This window comes from Vanellus vanellus (genome assembly GCF_965231255.1).
Source record: "Vanellus vanellus genome assembly, chromosome: 1".
Classification (NCBI taxonomy): domain Eukaryota; kingdom Metazoa; phylum Chordata; class Aves; order Charadriiformes; family Charadriidae; genus Vanellus; species Vanellus vanellus.
Window position 1 is genome coordinate 38,833,178 of NC_138905.1, and position 18,944 is coordinate 38,852,121.

The 18,944-nt window shown below is 39.0% G+C and overlaps 2 protein-coding genes across 12 annotated transcripts in view; one reads left to right on the forward strand and one right to left on the reverse strand.

The window, feature by feature from the left end:
* Positions 1-367: 367 nt before the first annotated feature.
* On the forward strand, positions 368-17,147 carry HELB (DNA helicase B; the record flags this gene model as incomplete). Its single annotated transcript, XM_082482229.1, has 13 exons — positions 368-560; positions 1,852-2,226; positions 4,728-4,954; positions 6,306-7,178; positions 8,193-8,364; positions 9,134-9,275; positions 10,238-10,368; positions 11,409-11,493; positions 12,944-13,003; positions 13,595-13,799; positions 14,655-14,789; positions 15,040-15,486; positions 15,989-17,147. 13 exons carry the CDS (start codon positions 368-370, stop codon positions 16,076-16,078), a joined length of 3,135 nt encoding a protein of 1,044 aa, XP_082338355.1. The 3' UTR covers positions 16,079-17,147.
* A 1,344-nt stretch (positions 17,148-18,491) lies between these two features.
* Positions 18,492-18,944, reverse strand: part of GRIP1 (glutamate receptor interacting protein 1) — a gene marked incomplete at its 5' end in the record, with an annotated part of 345,717 nt that continues 345,264 nt past the window's right edge. For all 11 annotated transcript variants that reach the window (XM_082498468.1, XM_082498476.1, XM_082498474.1 and 8 more), the window contains one exon: positions 18,492-18,738. In XM_082498468.1, the coding sequence (XP_082354594.1) occupies positions 18,502-18,738 (237 nt within the window). In that variant the 3' untranslated portion in view covers positions 18,492-18,501. The remainder of the gene's footprint in view (positions 18,739-18,944) is intronic.

An 18,944-nucleotide genomic window follows, 5' to 3' on the forward strand; every position in this document is an offset into this window, starting at 1 on the left:
CGCAGTGACCCATTCTCTGCCCGCCGCTGCACCGGCGCCAGTTTTGGTTGCGTTACCCACTGCCTCACTTCACCTCATCCGCCAGTCTCCAGCCACCGGTAGGGCCCTCACCTCCGGAGGCGGCGCTGCCACCGCGGGGGGGGACAGGTGGGCCGCGGCCACCACCGACAGCCACCCGGAGCCCAGCGGGCGACACCACATAACACCCGCCGCCCCTGACCAACCGCTCTGCCGTCGCCCCATCCCGCTCGACGTCTCCTTCCGCGCCGGGCGCGGGGCTGTGGGAAGGCCGGGCGCGGCGAAGCGGGCGGAGGGATCCCGCGGGAGGGCGCCGTGCGGCAGCGTCATGGCGGTGTCCGGCCGGGTCATGGCGGTGTCCGGCCGGCAGCCGGGAGCGGTGGTGGAGCTGTGGGGGGTGCTGCTGCCTCCGCGGCGGGCGGCGGCCGGCTCGGAGGAGGAGACCGAGGAGGAGGCCGAGGAGGACCCACACTTGGAGGAGGCCGCGCTCCTGGAGGCTTCAGGGCCGGAGCTGGCGGCCGCGCTACCCCCGCGCCGAGCCGGTGAGGGGCGGCGGGAGCGGAGCGGGGCCGGGCGGGCGGGCGGGCGCCGGTGTCCCCCCCTGCCCGCGGCCTACCTCGGAGGGGGGTTTGGGCTCGGGCGGGGGCGCCGTGTTTGAAACGGGTGAGCTGCACCCGGAGTCCGCGGAGGGTCCGGCCCGGGGGCGGCTGTGGAGAGGCGGCTGTGCCGTGGAGCGGGTGTTTGGCCTCGTACCGGACAGCCGCCTCGCCGGGGTCGGGAGGCTCTTGTCCGCTAATGCGGAGTGTTGTAAATCAAATGGGAAACTCGCTCCTTCTCTGATTACTGAATTCATAAGAAGTAGAGAGGGAAAATGGTCCGAAGCAGGTGATAAGTCTCGCACAGGTAGTAGAAGTGTTGTGTGATTTGCCCTTTTGTATGGCCATGTACGCAACAGTAAGAAAAAACAGTTTTTTCCATTCAGGTTAACTTTACACAAAAAAACCACAATTATCTTTTTTTTTTTTCTTTTATGACATAGAAGAGCCTTCATACTCGACACTAACGATCCCCTACTTTCACTTTAGTACTTAAAAAAGCAGGTGACATTGGAGCAACTTCTGCCTAGCAAGAATGTTTTATCCGAAAATTGTTTTTAAAATGGCTAAATTGAGCTAGGTAACAAGGGGAAAATAAATAGGCAGGTTCTTGTAGACCAAAGAGATGCTGGTACTCTGGTTTGGTGAGAAGAAGGTCCTGCTAAACATTCTGGTCGTAGCATTTAGTCCCCAGTCGTGGATCAAGGAATGGTGTATTAATTTTTGTGAGGGAATGGGGATGAAAGAGGAGGCAAACCAGGTCATACAAAATGTTAGGAGTTTATTATATTAATTGGTTATAATGTTGGTGGTTTCAGTTGGTATCCAAATGTACCTGAAGAGGATGTAGGCACCATGATGCAATACTTTGTGGCAAAACTGTTTAAAATTGGATTGCAAACTTGATTGGCACAAATTGTGTAATACTAAACCATATGTCAGTGTGTTTCATTTGCTTAATAAATATTCATACGCAAGTTTAATTTTGTAGTTCTGACACTGAAAGAAGCAGTTTTAGTGCTTGTTTCTGAGGTTGGTTTTGCTTTCGTTTTTAACTACTGGAAAGATGGACATCAGGAAGTTTATGAAATAAACCCCTGCTTTACTTTTACTACTGAAACTTATGCAGAAGACAAAAATAAGCTTTTAACAAACAAAGTTCTTCTAATCAAACCAAACCTTTAATCTTTATGACTATTGATTAACAATGGTTTTATTTTTCTTTTTAATGATTCAGTTCTTATACAAGAAGACTCCTCCAAAAAGGAGTATGAAGTAGTTGGACGTTTTCCATTAGTTGACCCTTGGTGGAGAGTTAATGTTAAAGCTAAGAAAATGGGGTTGAAGTACTTTGTGCAAGGATATCCATCATATTTTCTGCGGACTGATATAGAAGAAAACAACCGACAAGTCTTTTCACTTTTTCTTAAGGAATGTGCTGTTCCCGAGGATTTTAAGGAAAAGTTTTTTACTTGGCTTCCTGTGGAGTCTGTGCTGAGTTTTAGAAATCTTGAAGAAAAACTAGAACAGTTCCAAGTTTCACACTTACAGACAGGGAAGAAACAAAGAGATACCAAGGATTATGACATCTTCTACTATGTTTCAAAATCATGTAGGTATATTCTGTGCTATTTTGATTTATAAGCTAATGAGTTCTGTTTCAGATGCCCTGTTCAAGCTAACATGTCTTCATATGAAGTGCATATTCAAATGAATGTTGAACATGCAAAGATTCTTCTTTTTTTTTTTTTTTTCTTAAGTTTGAGGGCAGCTGACCAATTACAGAGAGGCATACAGTTAGAAACACATAAGGACTTTCCTGAATTCTGTAGGCTTATTAAGTGGAATTGTCTGTGCTAGGGATGCAGAGGCACTGGTGCTGGCTTCCTGTAGTTTATTCAGCTATAACAAGGCTTGTTAAAAAATGGGTTCAGCACTGCTTAAGCATGGTGGTACGGCTTTTTGGAACAAACACGTGTTCAGAAGTAGTTTAGACACTTCTTCATAGTGCAGGGAAACAGTAAATGAACTCAGCGTAGTCCAAATCAGCTGCACTAAATAGGCTATCTGAGTATATTTGAATCCTGCCATCAGCAGATTGGTATGGCTGGGGAGCAGTGTGGAAACACCGGATTGTCCCCACATGGAGGTAGTTCAGGACTGCTGAGGATCCTGTGGTGGACTATGTTGGTGTGACTATGTGAGTGTTAGATATTGGATCAGGAGTGTGCTTTTGAAGCAAGCATCCCTCTTGTCTCGGGGACTGCAACACAATGAGGGCTATTGAGTGTATTCCTGCTGGATGACACCCAAAAGATGTGTTCCAGTTGCACACCTAAGGTAGTCCATCAAACCCCTAATGGACATTCAGTTTGTGGGGCCAGACTGTAGCTAGTCTGAAGCAAAACACTGAAATACAGAAGGTCAAGATGTCTGAGATGTGTCTTCACCACTAGCTCTCTTGTTTTGCTCTGATGATCCATTTACATTATACCATGTTCCTGATGTGGACAAAGGCAGTCCTGGGTTGGTGCTGTGTGGAACCACTTAGGTGTCAGTGCTGTGGGACTCGGTACTCTGAATTGGAGAAGGTCTTTTAAATTCAGCCGGAGCTGTGCGTAAATCTGTACGGAGAGATTGGGTCTCTCTACTGTTATATGCAAGCAAACGAAGTCTTCCAGTACCTGGTTTGCTGGGCAGTGTCAGGTCAAAAGATGGAGGTGACTGTTTCGGAGGTCAAATTGTGTCTAACAGGAGAGTTCAAAGCTTCTGCTAGACTTGAGCTGACTTTACTCCAAATCACATGTGTAAAGAGAGGAAAATTTTCAGAGTCCTATGGACTTTCAGGCTTTTTACCCTGTTTTCGCAATGGTAGAAAAGTTCTTAACTCCTGTTTATGGACTTTAAATCCTTTCATGACCATAAAGAGATGGGAATCAATAGTGTTAGAAACTCAGATCTAGTTCACTGTGTGAGTTTTAGTGGGATATATGGATCACTTTTGATTGAAGCTTGTCCGGTGTGTTCATGAATCTTCAGGGGTGAAGATTGCACAGTGTGTTTAGGTATCCTGTTCACTGTTCTTGTAGTTAGTAGATTTTTCCTGATATCTAACTTAAATTACTTTGCTACAAATTAAGCTTTCTTCTTTCTCTGTCATGGGGCAATAGAAACACCTCCTCCCCTTCCCCCTCCCCGCCCCCGTATGTCATGTTGCTGCTATTACTGTTGTCATTTGTTTCTGGTTGTCATTAATCGTTATGGGCTCGAGCAGTTTATTCTTCAAGCCTTCGTGATATTTATCTGTGGAAATAGTGTGCGTTGATTCTCCACATGTAAATTAAGTACTTGCTTTAAAATGAAAAGTTTTTATCTTTGCCTTTCCGTAGGTAAGACAGTGATCAGAAAAAGTATTTAACTGAGGTGAAGTTTCCTTAAGACTTAAGTAAAAACCTGCGTGTTGTTTTTTTTTTGTTTTTGGCCAAGAGATAAACTTTCTAAAAGTTTCACTTCTGAAATTTGTTTCACTTTCTTCTGAAATTTGTTTTTTAAAGTAGGCTATAGAGCAAATCAGTTTCATTATCCCCCTTTTGCAGATCCCAAGACTGATCCAAATGGGGAAAGTGATAGCTTAATTTTGGGGTCATTAGGAAACTGGTGCTCTCCACTGGCTCTCTCAAGTTCCTCTACTGATCTGATACTACAAATTTAGAAGCCTCTTTTCTTATTTTGGATTTTAAACATTCTTCTGTACATCTGTATGACAATTATCTTTAGGTAAGAGCCAGGTGTGGTGAGGTCTGAACTGACTTTCTACAAAATGCTATTGAGTATGCAGTTTAAACCAAGTGTATAATACATATTTTCCAAATGAGTACGTTTTGTTGCTGGTTTTACGTCATCTGTTTACATTATTTTTTTTCCTAAGGCAGTTCGGGGAAAACAGACTTTAAAAGAATTTGAAAAGGATTACAAAGAATAAGAAACTGAAGGAAATTTGGGGTGGTTTGGGTGTAGGGGAGGCAGAAGGATAAAAGCTAGAGTCAGCTTAAATTGCCTTTACAAATATCTTTGTATACTGCTTAAAACTTTCTTGGTTTATGGTGCATACAGTCGCAGGAAAGGCAGTATTGGTAGCTCTGACTTTTCCGATGATACTGGAATTCTTGCCGATTCTTCTGCCACGCCATTTTTGCTGTCTGTTGGATATGGTGTGTTGGCAAAGAAAGACTGAAGAAAACAATGGTATGGATGATGAGGAAGTACATTTTCAAGACAAGATGCTAACAAAATTGGATGAGATATTAAAGAATGAGCCATGGAAACTTGGATTCAGTAGGGTAAGTAATGTTAAGCAGGGTGAAAAATGTGGTATTTGCTACGTTTGAGCTTCATTAGAATACAGTGCTGTTTCAGTTATGTTCAGTGTATTAACTGGGCATTTGTAGGAGGTAAGCTTACTTCATTTGGAAATGGATGATGTACTGGACTCAGTTTTAGCAAAGGTTTTTTTTTTGGTCTACAATAAATTAAGCTCAGAAGATTTTAACAGTGGTTTTGTTACAACCATTTCAGTCTTTTCTATGGGGAACGGAAAAGTAAATACTTGAGGTAATTAGGCCAAAAATAAGAAAGCTAATTTAAAACCCTCAATTGTCCTGTTCGGTTTTATGCCGGCAAATACATAGAATACATAGAACCGTATCTATGCTTTCATAGTAAGGTAGATAAGTTACTCTGTAAGAGGTCATCTGGTCTAATGGTTCTCCTGCTTTAGAATGGGACTTGGCAGTTGCTGCTTACCTTCCCGTTTTCCTCTGCTGCGCTTGCTGTGTGAATTTGCTGCTGCACCTCACCTTAGCACCTCTCTGCCTCAGTTGTGAGCTATAGCTTAATAGTTCAGAAATGTGATTAGTTAGTTCCTCTGCGTCAGCCCCCAGTGCTTTTACAGACAGATATTCTGACTTGTCTTTAGGACCTCCAGTTTCAGAGATTCAGCAGTCTAGCCAATATATTCCAGTATTTCACATCCTTTCCTTTAAAAAGCTTTTCCTGATGTCCAGTTTGACTATTCCTTGATGCAATGTAGACTTGCTGCTCTCTTGTTTCTTGTACCAAGGATCTGCATTCTCACTGCAGTTTTTTTGTTGCTTGAAGACTCTCTTGAGCTTTTTCTCTTAAGGCTCAGCAAGTCCAATTCATTTTTCTTTCCTTCAGTAGTTCATCTTTTTTGCACATCTCAGTCTTTCACTATTGTGCAGTAGTCTCTGTAAAGGTTGTGTATTTCTTGAAGTAGCATGCTCAGAATTGGGTACAGTATTCTGGCTAATGCCTTTCCTGTGCTCTGTTTCTACCTTTTTTTTTTTTGTGCCTTTACTTGAAATTGTGCTAATCAGGTGTGCACAAGTTCTCCCTAATGCCAAATTTCTGTGCCGGGTTTTTGATTTTTAAACTTTCCATTTTATACAGAAGGGTGACTGAGAGGAATTATCATTCCATCTTACTTTTAAGTATCTTGCTTTCCTATAGCTTGAAAAGCATTATAACTTTGTACCTTATGAAAAATACATAAACTTCTGTAGACTTCCACCTTCTGAATTGCAATTTGTGTTTACTAGGAGGAATGTTGTTCAGCAAGAGGCTAACATATGAAGTAAATATATGTTTGCTTTTATTCGTTTTGGGGAGAAGATTACCTATAGGGAACTGAACCTTTCTTACTGTGAGGCAACGTGGGCCGCCTTCTGTCAGTGTGAACATCTCCTCTGGAAGATTCCTGACTTGCAGAAGAATGCATTAATTCTGTATGATCAACTCAAGAAAAAGTGTAGAGAAATGGGACACACTTACGAAGATCAAGATGAATTAGCTCGTTTTGTATCTAAAGATATGTCCATTGAGCATGCTTGGCAATCTCTTGAATTTTTGAAAGATCAGAACATAGTGATTAGGGAGAAAAAACTAGTGTTTCTGCCTCATCTTTACAAATCTGAAAAAGATATTGCAATGTATATAGGTGGCCTTCTGTCAAACCATTCGTGGCAACTGGATGTTGATGTGAGAAAGATACTTAACATTTCTGAGACATCAAGAGAAATGGTAGATAACAAAATGAATGTTACCCAGTCTCGTGAAATGGAACATCTGAAGGAAAATAGTCTGGACAATCACAGCTGTGAAAATCACTTTCTTGAAAAGGAAGTGGGATCTATGTTATGTACCCAAAGTAAAGCAGAGGTAGACTTAGATCAGGTGATTGCTGTGGAAAAGATTTGTTCTAACCCTGTCACAATCATAAGTGGAAAAGGAGGCTGTGGGAAGAGTACAATAGTTAGCTGCCTTTTTCGTCACTTAAAGCAGATGGAAAAAGAAGTGGAAGCTGCTTCTAAGGACTTTGAAGAAGACCTGGATGCATCTGAGGAGTGGAGTACCTTTGATCATAATTGGGAGTCAGAGAATATGTACACAAAGAAAGTTTTGAATGTACTATTTACTGCACCTACAGGGAGGGCAGCAAGCCTTTTGAGTGAAAAAACTAAGCTTCCTGCATATACACTGCATCAGGTAAGGATTCTTTTTTTTTTTTAAATTGTGTTCTGAAAGACCTTTTGGCACTGTAGGTTCTTGTTTAAAAAAAAAAAAAGTTGTTATTGAACTTTCCTAATAAAATGTGTAGCTGTTAATGCTTGGGTATAGCTTGTCAGCATTTTAAATTCACTGTTATGTTTTGGGGAATGATAAATCAATCATTTGAAATAAATTATTTGTTGTAACTTTTTTTTTTTCCTACTTACACACATCTCAAACTTGTGCCTTTCTAGGGCATCTGGTCTTTTTAGCTTCTCTTTTTTTTTTTTTTTAATTTAGAGTGGAAATACTTTCTAGATGTCAGAGCTGTTTTCTAGTGTCCTGTTGCCTAGCAATCATACTGATACCTGCCCATGCATGAAAAGAATAGTAGCCTGGCGTTTAATAATGAGATAAATTTCATTCATAATATTTTCTTAATTGCTGTTAAATATTGTGCAAATTTTTTTAGAAAAAAGTAGAAAGCAAATTCTTTGTTAATAAACTTAGGTCAAGTCTCTGTTGTCCTAGGTAGTGAAAGGTGCCAAGAGGACGTTGCAGTTGTGGAATAACCTGTATAAATCAAAAGTATAATAACATAAAAAGTACTGTGGGCATGTTTTATCTTTGGGGACTGGATAGTTGCCTGTTCCCCTTCTCCATGCAATGTTGGGGATTTATTAATGTCATCAAGCTGTAGTAGGAGGTGTTCTGTTACTGAGCAACCTAATGGCTGACCTTATATCCTTTAGGGTCCCTGCAAAAAATAAAAGAAAAAGGATGCATTTCTGTGCTTTTATGTAAGTAAGTGTTGATAATCTCAGCTAGAAATGTATTCACCAAGGAGGAAAATGAGACTGAACAGTTGAGTCTTCTGAGTCTTTACAGGTTTAAGTTCAGAATTTCAGACAATAGCTCTAAATACATTAGAAGATACCGCACTCTGAATACCTTTATAAGACTTGCTTTATTAAGCTTTACTAAGCTTGATTTATTTCAATTTGTTTGTAGATCATCTATAGTTTTAAATCGTGGAGGCAGAGTGAGCAAGTACAGCCGTGGAAGTTTTCTACTGTGACAGTTCTGATTGTGGATGAAGGAAGTTTGGTGTCTGTACGCGTTCTTAGTTTAGTTTTAAGACTCTTGTGTGAGCATGCTCAGCTTGCCAAACTTATTATTCTAGGTAAGTGAAACAAAAAAAGAGTATATTTAATAATGCATAATACACAGTGTAAGTATCAAAACTGCCACTGGTCTCACTGAGTCTCATAAAAGCCCCTGAATGTTACATTGTTCTGTACTTGGATATTTCTGCTTATTCATAAGGTCAGATGAGATGGACTGGGCTCTTCAAGAGTTTTCCATCTCAACTTTCAGTATGAAAGTATCGGTATCTCTGTTCTCTGTTTAGCAGTGTTTTGTCTGATTCTGAAAGTTTTATGACTTCTGTGTAGTAGCTTATTACATCTTGCAGCTGGAAAACTTTTCTGATTTCCTTAAAGAAACTAGTGTTAGCATATTATTCAAATGTTAGAAGGGATGTTTCATGTTGTTTTAATGTTAGGGTCATCTTCTTTTAATTCAGCAAAGAAAACAAAGTGTAAAATCAAAATTTTCTGCTTTCTCAAAGGTTTGCTTTTTGGCATGACATTTATGGCATTGTGTTTGAATAAGATGTGATCACTGTTGGTGTTCATCATACAGTGATTTGTAGCTGCTAGTGAAGTATTAGAGTGAGGAATATGAAAAATTTAGACTATACTACAATCTGTTTCCCCCCAAAAAAGTTTCTTAAATTGTTGACAGTCATTTCATGCGAATTGTATTGAGGAAGCATGTTACTGTGTAGAGAGTTGAGTATTTATTAATTCTAGTGTTTTTTTTTTTTAAGACAGTTTTTAACAGATATTCTGTTACTGCTTCTCACAAATACCAATTTGCATTCTGTTTAGGTGATACTAGACAGCTACCAAGCATAGAGCCAGGAAACATGTTAGCTGATATCTTTGAGGGTCTAAAATCAAGAGGCTTTTCTGTGGAACTGCGAACTAATCACAGAGCTGAATCGCAACTAATTGTAGATAATGCATCAAGGTAGGATTCCATTTTGTATGTAAGAAGCATTCTTGTAGTAGGCCTGGTCCTTTACCTGCAAAATAGTAGTGCACCCAGATTTGACTCTATAGTACTGCTTCTGTTACGGTTTCTTATTCAAAGTCAGTAACACTGGTTTTAAAAACAAACCAACCCCCAAACCAACAACAACCGCCCCCCAAATTTTTCCAGGAGTATATGTATTGGATGAAAAAATGTGTGTGCTGGAATGCTCTTGAATTTTATGGGATATATTTCGCTATCAAATACTCTCTGTTGTTTTCAAATGACTTGTGCATGCACAAATCATTTTGTCTTCTGAAATGACTTACAATTGCTTCTCTAACAAGGAGGTTTTAAAGACCTTGCTGGTAAGTGTGACAACAGCTAAAACAGGCTGAATTACATTGAGAGTTTAGATGTCAAGGGCCATTAAATCATAGTTTCTTTATATTTTTTTTCTATATTAATATCTAGAATCTCTAAATGTTTCCAGCATTTGTGTTACTCTTGGTCTGGAAATAATCCTGTTTACTGTCAGTGAATTATTTATTTTTTAAACCTCAAACAACAAAATCTAGATCTGTGTGTCCAAGACCTTTTGATGTTGGTTGGAATTTGAGAATATTCTGAACATTTGCAAGATATCCAGACAAAATAGTTTACAAATGCTCACTCTTTTTTTGGGAGTGTAACACTTTTGTACTACTCCAGTCTGCTTCCATGGCAACAACTGTATGGGTAATACTAAGTATCTGCTGCAGTGCTGAATGGTTTAGAGAATAAATTACTAATTTTTAAATGTGGAATTAAGTTATGCTCAGAAGAGTTTTTGGCGTATGTAGTGTAGATGACCAAAAATTTATAAATAGTGAACTTCAGGCTGATGCAGACGATACACTGGAATCCTTTAACTGGAAATAATTTTTCTTTTCTGTTTTCCTTTCACTGCTCTGGTCAAGAATTTCTCACCGGCAGCTTCCTGAATTTGATGAGGTGCTGAAAGTCTCTGATTGGAATGAGGAAATGACAATGCCAAGCCCAGAGAAGAAATTCATTCTTATTGCTTTGCCTCCTGGCGGGGGTTGTGACAGTACGTGTGTCCAGTCCGTTTGTGATCTTGATTTTATTTTGATAAAGCATAGACTATTTGGCTGGAGCTAACATTTTGGGAAGATTTTCGTCTGGTTTTGTTTGTGGTATAAATTTAAATGCTAGATTCTTAGTTTACCTTTTGCCTTCTGTAAGTGCACACAGCAAGACCATCACTGTAAAGGATATGCTGTAGACCTCCAGCTCACCAGTCAGATTTTGTAATGGAGGTGATACAGCTTCTGCCGATGTAATCAAATGGGATCATCATTTTATGTTGTAGCTGGAGCTGTCAAACCTTAAAAGATTGAATTTTTCAGAGATGAACCGTTTGAGTAAACAGCAACTGTAACAGGGTGGTGTGTTGGGACAGGAGTGTGCTCTAACAACTCTAGAATCAAGTTAGGAAAATGAAAGCAGAGGGGACACCAGAATTTCTTTCAAAATGTTTTGGTGTCAGGGTTAGGCCACTGTTTTAGGTTTCTCTGACCTTTATTGGATAAGTGGATTGAGTGGCACCAAAAAAAAGCACCAAAAAGCTTCAAGGGGGATGTGGGAAAAAAATAGTGTGAATATTATCACCTTATCTTACTATAGTAACTTACTGAGCAAACAGAATACTAAAAATGGATGCCTTCTGTGAAATCTGAATGTATAGGTCTGTGGCTTAAAAATGTTCTCTCCATACCTCTTTAATGTGCTGTATCAAAAACTTAATTTGCGTGAAATATGCTCTATGCATCTCTTGTAAAAGAGAGATAAGAATTTCTCTCCTTACACATCACTCGTGTCTCAGATTTTAACAGTGGGAAAACTGCATGATACTTTTTGGGGGGGAGTATATGTGTGGGTGTTTTGTGGTGTGGGGCTTTTTTGGGGGGGATGTATATTTTGGGGTTTTTTATTTTAGGGGTTTTGTTTCAAACAAGTTGAAATGTCATTGAAGCAAGAAAGGCAATTTCATATCGAATTATGTTTTTCTTTCTTAAATTGTTTGTTCTGCATATTTTTATGCCTTACCTTTTATGTCTTCTAAATCAGATTTGCAAACCGCCATAAGGACTTTACTTAAAAAAGGACCGGGATTGCAGGATGCCAAACAATCGCAGTTCATTGCTTTCAGAAGGTAATGGAGCATGTAGGCAGACGTTGAAAAAATCCTTGCTAGCAGCCACAATCTAAAAATAGCTGAATGTGTTGAGTTGGAGGGACTAGTGGCAATGCCATAAAATTGCTAGAGAGAAAACAGGCCAGGTGACTTTTCCTATGCCTTCTTGTTGCCCCCGGTCTCTCCACCGAGAGTTGCTTGTTTTTTCTGTAAGCTTAATGTTATTTTGCGCCATGATTTCTGCCTTTGTGATCATGTTCATCTGTACTATTTCTGGTAAAGAAACAAAGGATGGACATAAGCAGTCAGTTTTTGTAGTAGATTCTCTGAGAGCCTGTGCTCTGGTGTTTGATAACAGTGCAGTGTTCTTCAGAAACAAAAGGTGAGGGCTTGACTGCAAGAGGAACCCGCTAAATACAATGTAACGTCCATATTCAAACATCATGGCAGAGGTGAATTCCAGGGTGCATGATGGAATACCTAACCTACTGTCTTTGTATGCTTCTGACACGGGTGGACATGGACCAAATGACAGAAGATCCTTGCATTTTGATCATGGGATGAGGGCCAGATTTAGTCATATAATCTGATGTGCACTAGTGCTCCTGCTGGGCAGTGGCAGGTGCCTACAGCTTGGATATTTGGAAGCACAGTACTGATCATTTAAGAAGCGGGGTGTGTAGGGCTCTAACGCTTTCAAGACAGATCATAAAGTTTAGTAATCACCAATGATGTGAAGTGTCACAGGAGTGTGAATGGTATGGGTGGCTTCACAGGAACAGTGAAGGGATAAATGTAATGTCCAGTAGTACCAGTAGCCCATAAACTTGCACTTCTGCTCAAAAGGGTACTTAAGGAAAACCTCTTCCACTTTTATTTGTGAAGAATCTTTTCTCAGCAATTAAAAAACACCCACGACTTACAAGTTACTAGTGTGCAAATAAGCATTTTATAAATTTTAGCTAGTTCACCTGTTTGTTGTGAATGCTGAGTAACTCTGAAATCAATTCTTTTTCTTCAGTCTGTGTTCAGCAACAATACTGTTATTAACGATTTCCATGTGAGATTCTTCTATCTGCATTTAAAAGTTAAAATTCCAGGTCTTCAAGAAGCAAATAATTTTTCTGTCTATTTTTAATACATCCACAGACAGGAAATAATATATCCAGGCTTTAATTTTTCTTTAGTTTTGTTCTTTCTCTGAAAATCAAGTCTAGGTATGCGATAAACAACCTTGCCTCACTTGCTATGTTATTTGGACAAAACTGTTGCTTTACTGCTGTATCCTCTAAACTCTGAATCGGTGATTACTTTTAATTGTTGGTGGAAGGTCATCATAGCTAAGACAGGATTTTTCCATTTTCTTTTTTAATTAAATGCTAATATGACATCGCATGTAATTGTTGTATGCTTTGTATTCGTTAAGTACATAATGTTTTTTTTCATGTTCTTGTTTTGTATGATTTAGGCAAGATTGCGATCTAATAAATGAAGTTTGTTGCCAACACTATTCGAATCACGTAACCAGGTAAGCCAGTGTTTTGCAGTTTTTCCTGTGAACAATCTCACTTTGTTTTTGAAAGTATTACAGCCAGGCCAACAACCCAAGATAAAATTTAAAAACTTAGTATTTTGTCTAGATCTGATTATTTATGTTAGAAATCATTTATACAGTAACCTTTCTTTGATGGATTCTTTAATCTCATCGTGGACTGTGAACAGAGGTAACACAAAATAAGCATTTGCCTTTCATTTAAATTGTCATTATGTGAATGCCAAGATTTTGAGTTACTGCTGAATATTTAAAATTGACATAAAAGCAACTTGGAAAAAACCTTAAGGTTAATAATTTTTTTTTGCCACTGTATGATTTCTAAATAGATTCTGAAATATTTTTGAAAGCAGGATTTTCGTGCCATTCCGTATTATTGTTTTTTACCAAAACTTTTTACAAAAGTTCCAGAAACACCTTTTAAATGTGAGTTGTCCTAACTGTTTTTAACATTATTAAGACTTTTAATCTGGCCCAAGTATAGAGAGGGCAAAGAGAAGAAATACTGAGAGATGGTAAACGTGTACTTTGTAAAGACATTTCTCCCTTTTTCTTTCTCTAACCTAGAGACCACAGAAACCGACTTTTATTTCAAATTGATGACAAGATTTCCTGCATGCGGAATACATATCTCAAGGATCTCTTGCCAGACCGTGGTATCAGAGAGAATCCTAATTGCCATGAATGCAAAAGTGGCCAAACCTCCCTCACTACGGAGACTGCTGACGGGGACAAACGACTATGCAATGGAGATATATTTTTCATAACAGAGGTAAGTCCTTGCTGCAAGAACTTGCACAGAAAAACCCAGTGGTAGCTGATTCAGTTCTTGTTGAATCCCCAGAACAAAACAGTGCATACTTAAAAATTTTAGTCCATAATATATACCTAGTTCTTCTGCTAAACTATCATGTGAAAGGCAAGGAAGAGGCAGACTCAGAATAGAGAATTAAAGAAAAAAACATCTCTGGTAGTTTTTGTAAAATGCGTTTCAGTTGGTCTGTCCGGTGTAAATACTCAAATGTATTGTAATTGAAATGCATAATGTTTTGGATATAGGTAGAAACATAATTTTAAGTAAAGAATAAAGCTAGCGTTACAGTTTGAGCTCTCCCCTGGCAGAAAACTAAGCTGACCAAAAAATACAGCAACAAAACCCCCTGTATTTTTCTGCTGGGTTCAGGGAGTTGAGTTCACTCAGCTGAGGGTCCAGTGAAAGTGTCAGTATTTGTGCATGGGAAAGGGGGACCCTGCAGGGTTAGTTGGGGAGAGTAGGCTCTTCTCCTTGTGCGGCAACAAATTGTTAAAAGGCTTCTCTGCTGTATGTCACTGTACCCTACAATAATCTAAGTTTTATGGGGGTTAAAACTGCCTTTCTCTGCATTTTTCTTACTAAGTGGAAGGAGTTGGGGTGAGTCCTGTACAGTGAAACTATTTTCCTTGAAGGTGGTCAGTGAAAGATAGCCATCTTTTGGGCTTAGCGTCTTCCGAAACTATTTCACTCAGTTGACACTGCAGCTATCGTAATTTCAGGGAAAGCTATAATATGGACACACACAGATGTATAAACATTGATCAAACTGCTGATAGGAGCTTGCTGTTGAGTGTTCTTGTTCTATTCCTTTAGGATGTAGAAATTGATAAACAGCGCTTATTGACCATCAGCAGCACGTACGGCTCCACTTTCACCGTGCGGTATAAGGCACTGAAGAAGCTATGTCATATAAAACACGCCTGGGCCAGAACTATTCACACGTTTCAGGTAAAAAAAAAAAAAAAATAAAAAAATAAAAATTGCTTGTGGATTTATTTTGCCAATGCACTGTATTTTCACATGAAAGAGTTAGAAGCTCTCTTGAAACTAAAATTCTTGTGCAGGATAGAAGATACTCTTGAGAGTGTCCCTGGTTGTCTCCAACTTCCTTGTTCTTGTAAGCTGTCTTTTTTTTTTTTTTTTTTTATAACTACTTACTGGAGATCTTAATTTATTAAGGCGTTCTTAAACGTTTCAGGGTTCTGAGGAAAAAACTGTTGTCTATGTGGTTGGCAATCCTGGCCGTCAGCACTGGCAGCACGTGTACACAGCTGTGACAAGAGGCCGCTGCCGTGTCTATGTTATCGCTGAAGAGATGCACCTCAGGAGAGCAGTCACTAACAAGAATGTGCCCAGAAAAACTCGCTTACAGAGATTTTTGAGAGAGGCAATCGCAGAAACAAGCAACTGTCCCAAACAAACTTCCTCTCCCCTGACGAAGAGCTGGCAGAGTCAAGAGGTCGAGTCTCCGTCTGTTTCAGTAACTCAAGGTGCTCCTGACCCACCTGAGCCTCTAACTGGCTTGATTAAACAGGAAAGGTCAGCGGTTTTCAGTGAAGAACAGACAGGCAATTTGCAGCAAAGTCCATCTAAAAGACAACAGAGTCTTGCAGAGCATTCTGAGGACGCTACAAAAATACCCTCTGTAAGTATCTCCTTACTGAGAAAACATAAAACAACCTTCCACACTCTCTTTCACCACCACAAGTGGCCTGGATGCTCTTACGATTGTTTTATTATTACTTATTAAATAATTTTCAAGATGAGCAGTAATTGGTGAAGCAGTCAAGTTTGGCAGCTGTTTTCCCAAAGTAATATATGACTAATAGGGAAAAATAAGTTACATCAGTAGTAGGAAATATATACATCTTGTTACTAGTTGCAGTGGTCTGTTGGCCTATTGGTCTGTTACCTTATTCTTTGTGCGCAGAAGTCAAGTTTTAGGAGATGAACTGCTGTGAAACATTTACATATAATTTTATCGTTGAAGTAGATACGTTTTTATACAGTCAAACATGCTTAATGGATATTTTTTCATTATATCTAATTTCTGAGCTCTGTCATGGGGGAAAAAGCTTTTATTGAAGAGGTTACTGTATTTTAGTTCTGGTTCAAATTTTGGTAATGCTTTTGTTTTGTTTTGACAGACAACAGTAGAAGATTCCCCTCTTGGGTCTTCCAAACTTAAGAATCTAACTTTGGGACAGCCAACTCCTAGGAAGCTTTTCAAAAGCTAACAAACAATTAACTCTCCCCTTCACGAACCTTTCTTGAACCTGTTTCATTCAAGATTTTTGGAACAGAGAAGCCGGGTACGCAGATGATTTTCAAAGGCTTTCCTGTATTTGCATGTTCTATGAAGAACAGCTTGTTTTAAAGTGAGCCTTTTATATTTTCAGTGATCTGTTTTTAGTAGGAGACTTCTCAGTGTGTTGGTCATAAAAAATTACATTGTTCTTTTGTTTTAGTGAAGAATGAATTTACAGGTCTTACAGGATCCATGCGTTCCCTTAAAAAATACATGGGGATTTCTTGATGTAAAGATTCGAGCTATGCATACCAAGATTTATCCATCTCCTTATGCTACAGCATTGATGAGAAGCTTTATTGATGTGCCAAAATTGCAGTTTGCTCTTGAGTCAAAAAACCAAGAAGTTTACAAAGGGGGCCTCAGATTTTTCCAATGTGGCAGAATTATGGGCATGAAGCTTTGATGGGTTATGGATTTAATCTTGTTATAAATAGAACAAGAAAGTTGCAATCAGTGATGTAGAAAACTTTTCCCGCTTTGTACCCGGAAGAGATGTAAAGCTTGCCATTGCTGCTCTACCGAATAGTTATATGCTGATAATCAACTTGGTAAGAAAAGAGTTCAAATAACATTCCACTTTCAACCTTTGTGTACTGCATGTCTTGCTGCATTGTAATTTTTGAGATTAATAAGCTGAATGTTTAGTCAAACTTCAGACAAACTACTAAAATTTGGACAGCTTGCCAGCCTGCTTGCTTTCAGCACTTTTCTCCTGCCATAGAAAAAAAAAAATACCGCAAGTTTAAACATGGTATTTTTTTGCTAAGACTGTGGAAACAATATAAAGTAGGAAAACGCTACCTCATTTTTAATGTCTTTAAATCACCGTTTATTTCAATTTATACAGTTTTTCCATACAAATATTTGCAACAGTTTGAATTTCAAAAAACATAACATAGACGATAAATATCATGCTATTAAAGTATTAAATTTGTACAAAAATACTTTACAGTTTAATACTTATTTGTTACAAATAAAAATACATATTTAAGTGACTCATGAACTTTTTTTTTTTTTACATGATTCAGCATTGAATGTCATTCTGACCTTTTCTGGCAGTGCTGAAATAGAAATCGGAGCTACTTGTGTGTGCAGGGCAGGTGAGCTTGTTCATGTATTGGAAACAGCAACAGGGATACAGTTAAACAGTTTAAATTGACCAGAAACAACTCTGTAAGGTGATTGCTTAGATATGGAGACTCTACAGATGTACAAATCCAGTATCTTTATATTCACCAATAACAATAATTACCAATAACAACTGGAATACCGGAATAAACCTAAGCAGCTGCTGGTGAGCATATAAAGCAACTGGCAGTATTTTATTGCTTGGGGGGAGAGGGGAGAGGAGAGAATTTGTGTGATGTGTTCATAAAATATATTTACAATTTTAAATTCTAAAAATGTGTTGCGGGGGGGTAATGTTTTATCATAAAGAAGGCTAAAAACAAAGCATATTAAATGGGACTTTTGTCCCTTACAGAAACTGTTTGACTTAAAAAGCTCATGTGTGACAGGACATGTTCACAGGTTTATGGATCTTTAAAGAGCTTTTGTATCAATCTTCTACTGACAGAGTTTTTAAAAAAGCCATTTTCTGTTAAAATGTTTCTAATTTGTCTGAACTCATTTCAGTTTTACTCTTGTCAGTAATCCTTCTTCGGAGGTTTTATCCCATTAAAAAAATCTCTGCTTAAAAATCCCCACGGGTTGCAAGACATACCGTTAAATATTTCATTGCATAGGGAATAACATATGCTCTAACAAAATTTACCAAAGTGGGGGAGTAATGTTCACCCCATGCTGCAGCTTCCTACAATAATTTTCTTAAAACGTCTAAACCGTCCTTTGTCTGAAGAGTGCACCCTTCTTGCCAGCAGGATAAAGTTCCCCCAAATCACCTATCTAGCCATTTCACAAGGAAATCTGGTGCAGTTTTCCACTCTTCCTCATCCATTAGACAGCACCTTTCTGATAAAATGTTTTTAAAAACAACACAGCCTAGACACCATCATTAGCAGGGGTTAAGTCCATGCTTTTCCCTCAAACAGCAGCTGCTGATGAAGGGAGAGGAACACTTAAATCGTGTTTAAAACATCTCCCCAGTTTCTTATGTGGGGGGGAAAAAGGCCCTTACGATTTTTTCATACTGTTATTAATGCTAGGTTGTTTAGAATGGAATGACTTGACTTAATGAAGAATTAAGTAACCATGAATTAATATAAGCCTTGAGACAGAAAGACTGACCTCCTGTGCTTTTTAGTGCTATATAGCGTCAGAGAAATCTTAAAGGGATTTAGCACCATAATTGTCTTTCGTTACCAAATGTCCCACTAAAATGGTGTTCTGCTATAATGTATTTGTAGGATCCCGTGTCTCTGTATTAACATCAGCGTGTCCGCTCTGTTGAAGGAAGGCGTTATTCTGATCGCTCCACTCCCCACTCGCTGCGGTCTGTTGTTCTGAGCTTCCTTTCTGAGATGCCAGTGGGTTTCTGCTAATCACCAGTTCCAGCTTATTGCCAGATTCTGCAATGAGGGGCACAACTAGACAGCAGTCAAAGTCTCTGGTGCGAACGTGGTTTACCTGAATGATTAGAAGATGGATTTTTGTTTTAGGAAAAAGAAATGAGATCACAAGAGAAACAGATTTATCCTTGAGAGCATGGAACCTGACTTAAATATTCTAGGGAGAGAATTGCCCAATACAAGACTTCTTAACCATGGTGTCTGGTCTGAAGACAGCAGTAAGTTTTCTACTCACCCTTTAACAGAATGTAGCTAAAGGGCGCA